The 706-nt window shown below is 69.3% G+C and overlaps 1 protein-coding gene across 1 annotated transcript in view; it reads left to right on the top strand.

Moving 5' to 3' along the window:
• Malapachy_3699 (hypothetical protein) overlaps positions 1–706 on the top strand; it is a gene marked incomplete at both ends in the record, with an annotated part of 2,021 nt that overhangs the window by 697 nt on the left and 618 nt on the right. The window contains one exon of the mRNA XM_018138161.1: positions 29–706. This exon is cut by the window's right edge and continues 618 nt beyond it. Coding sequence (XP_017990034.1) covers positions 29–706 — 678 coding nt within the window. The remainder of the gene's footprint in view (positions 1–28) is intronic.

The raw sequence follows: 706 nt of genomic DNA, 5'->3' as shown, positions 1-706 counted from the left end.
GCGCATCCTCCGCGACCACGGCGGCCAGGCCCGCGGCGTCGCGCCAGCCGTGCCGGCCACAGCCGAGGCCCTCCGCGCACTCCATCCGGCGGGCACAGACGATCCTTTCCGCGGCCTTGGCCAGGGCATCCAGTCCAACGCCAGCCGCATCACCGCCGCCGACGTCAGCCTCACCGTGCACCGTATGAAGTTCGACAGCGCCGCAGGGCCGTCCGGCTGGACCGTCCTGCTATGGCGCGCCATGCTCAGCGACGGCCGCTATGCAGCCTCGGCGCAGATCCTCGAGTACATCCAAACACTCTCGCGCGAGATCCTCGCCGGGACGGCTCTCCTGCCAGAGTACCTGTGCGCCGCGGCCATGACGCCCCTCCTCAAGAAAGACGCCAAGATCCGGCCCATTGCCGTCGGCGAGGTCACGTACCGCATGATCACTCGCACGATCCTGCGCCTCTGGCGCGGCGAGGCCATCGGTGCGCTCCTGCCCAACCAGTTTGGCGTCGGCCAGGTCGGCGGCACCGAGGCCATCATCCGCTTCATGGAGCATGCCGTCGACGGCCGCCTAGGCCCCATCGCCAGCGTCACCAAGCTCGACTTTTCCAACGCGTACAATACGCTCTCGCGCCGCGCCATGGCACTGCGCATGCGCGCCAAGTGCAAGCCCCTCTTCCGCGCCGCCAAGTGGGCCTACCACCACGCAAGCCCGCTC

The sequence above is a fragment of the Malassezia pachydermatis genome (assembly GCF_001278385.1).
Source record: "Malassezia pachydermatis strain CBS 1879 chromosome Unknown scaffold21, whole genome shotgun sequence".
Lineage (NCBI taxonomy): Eukaryota > Fungi > Basidiomycota > Malasseziomycetes > Malasseziales > Malasseziaceae > Malassezia > Malassezia pachydermatis.
The sequence above is the reverse complement of the archived record's forward strand: the minus strand, read 5'-3'. Positions and strand labels throughout refer to the sequence as shown.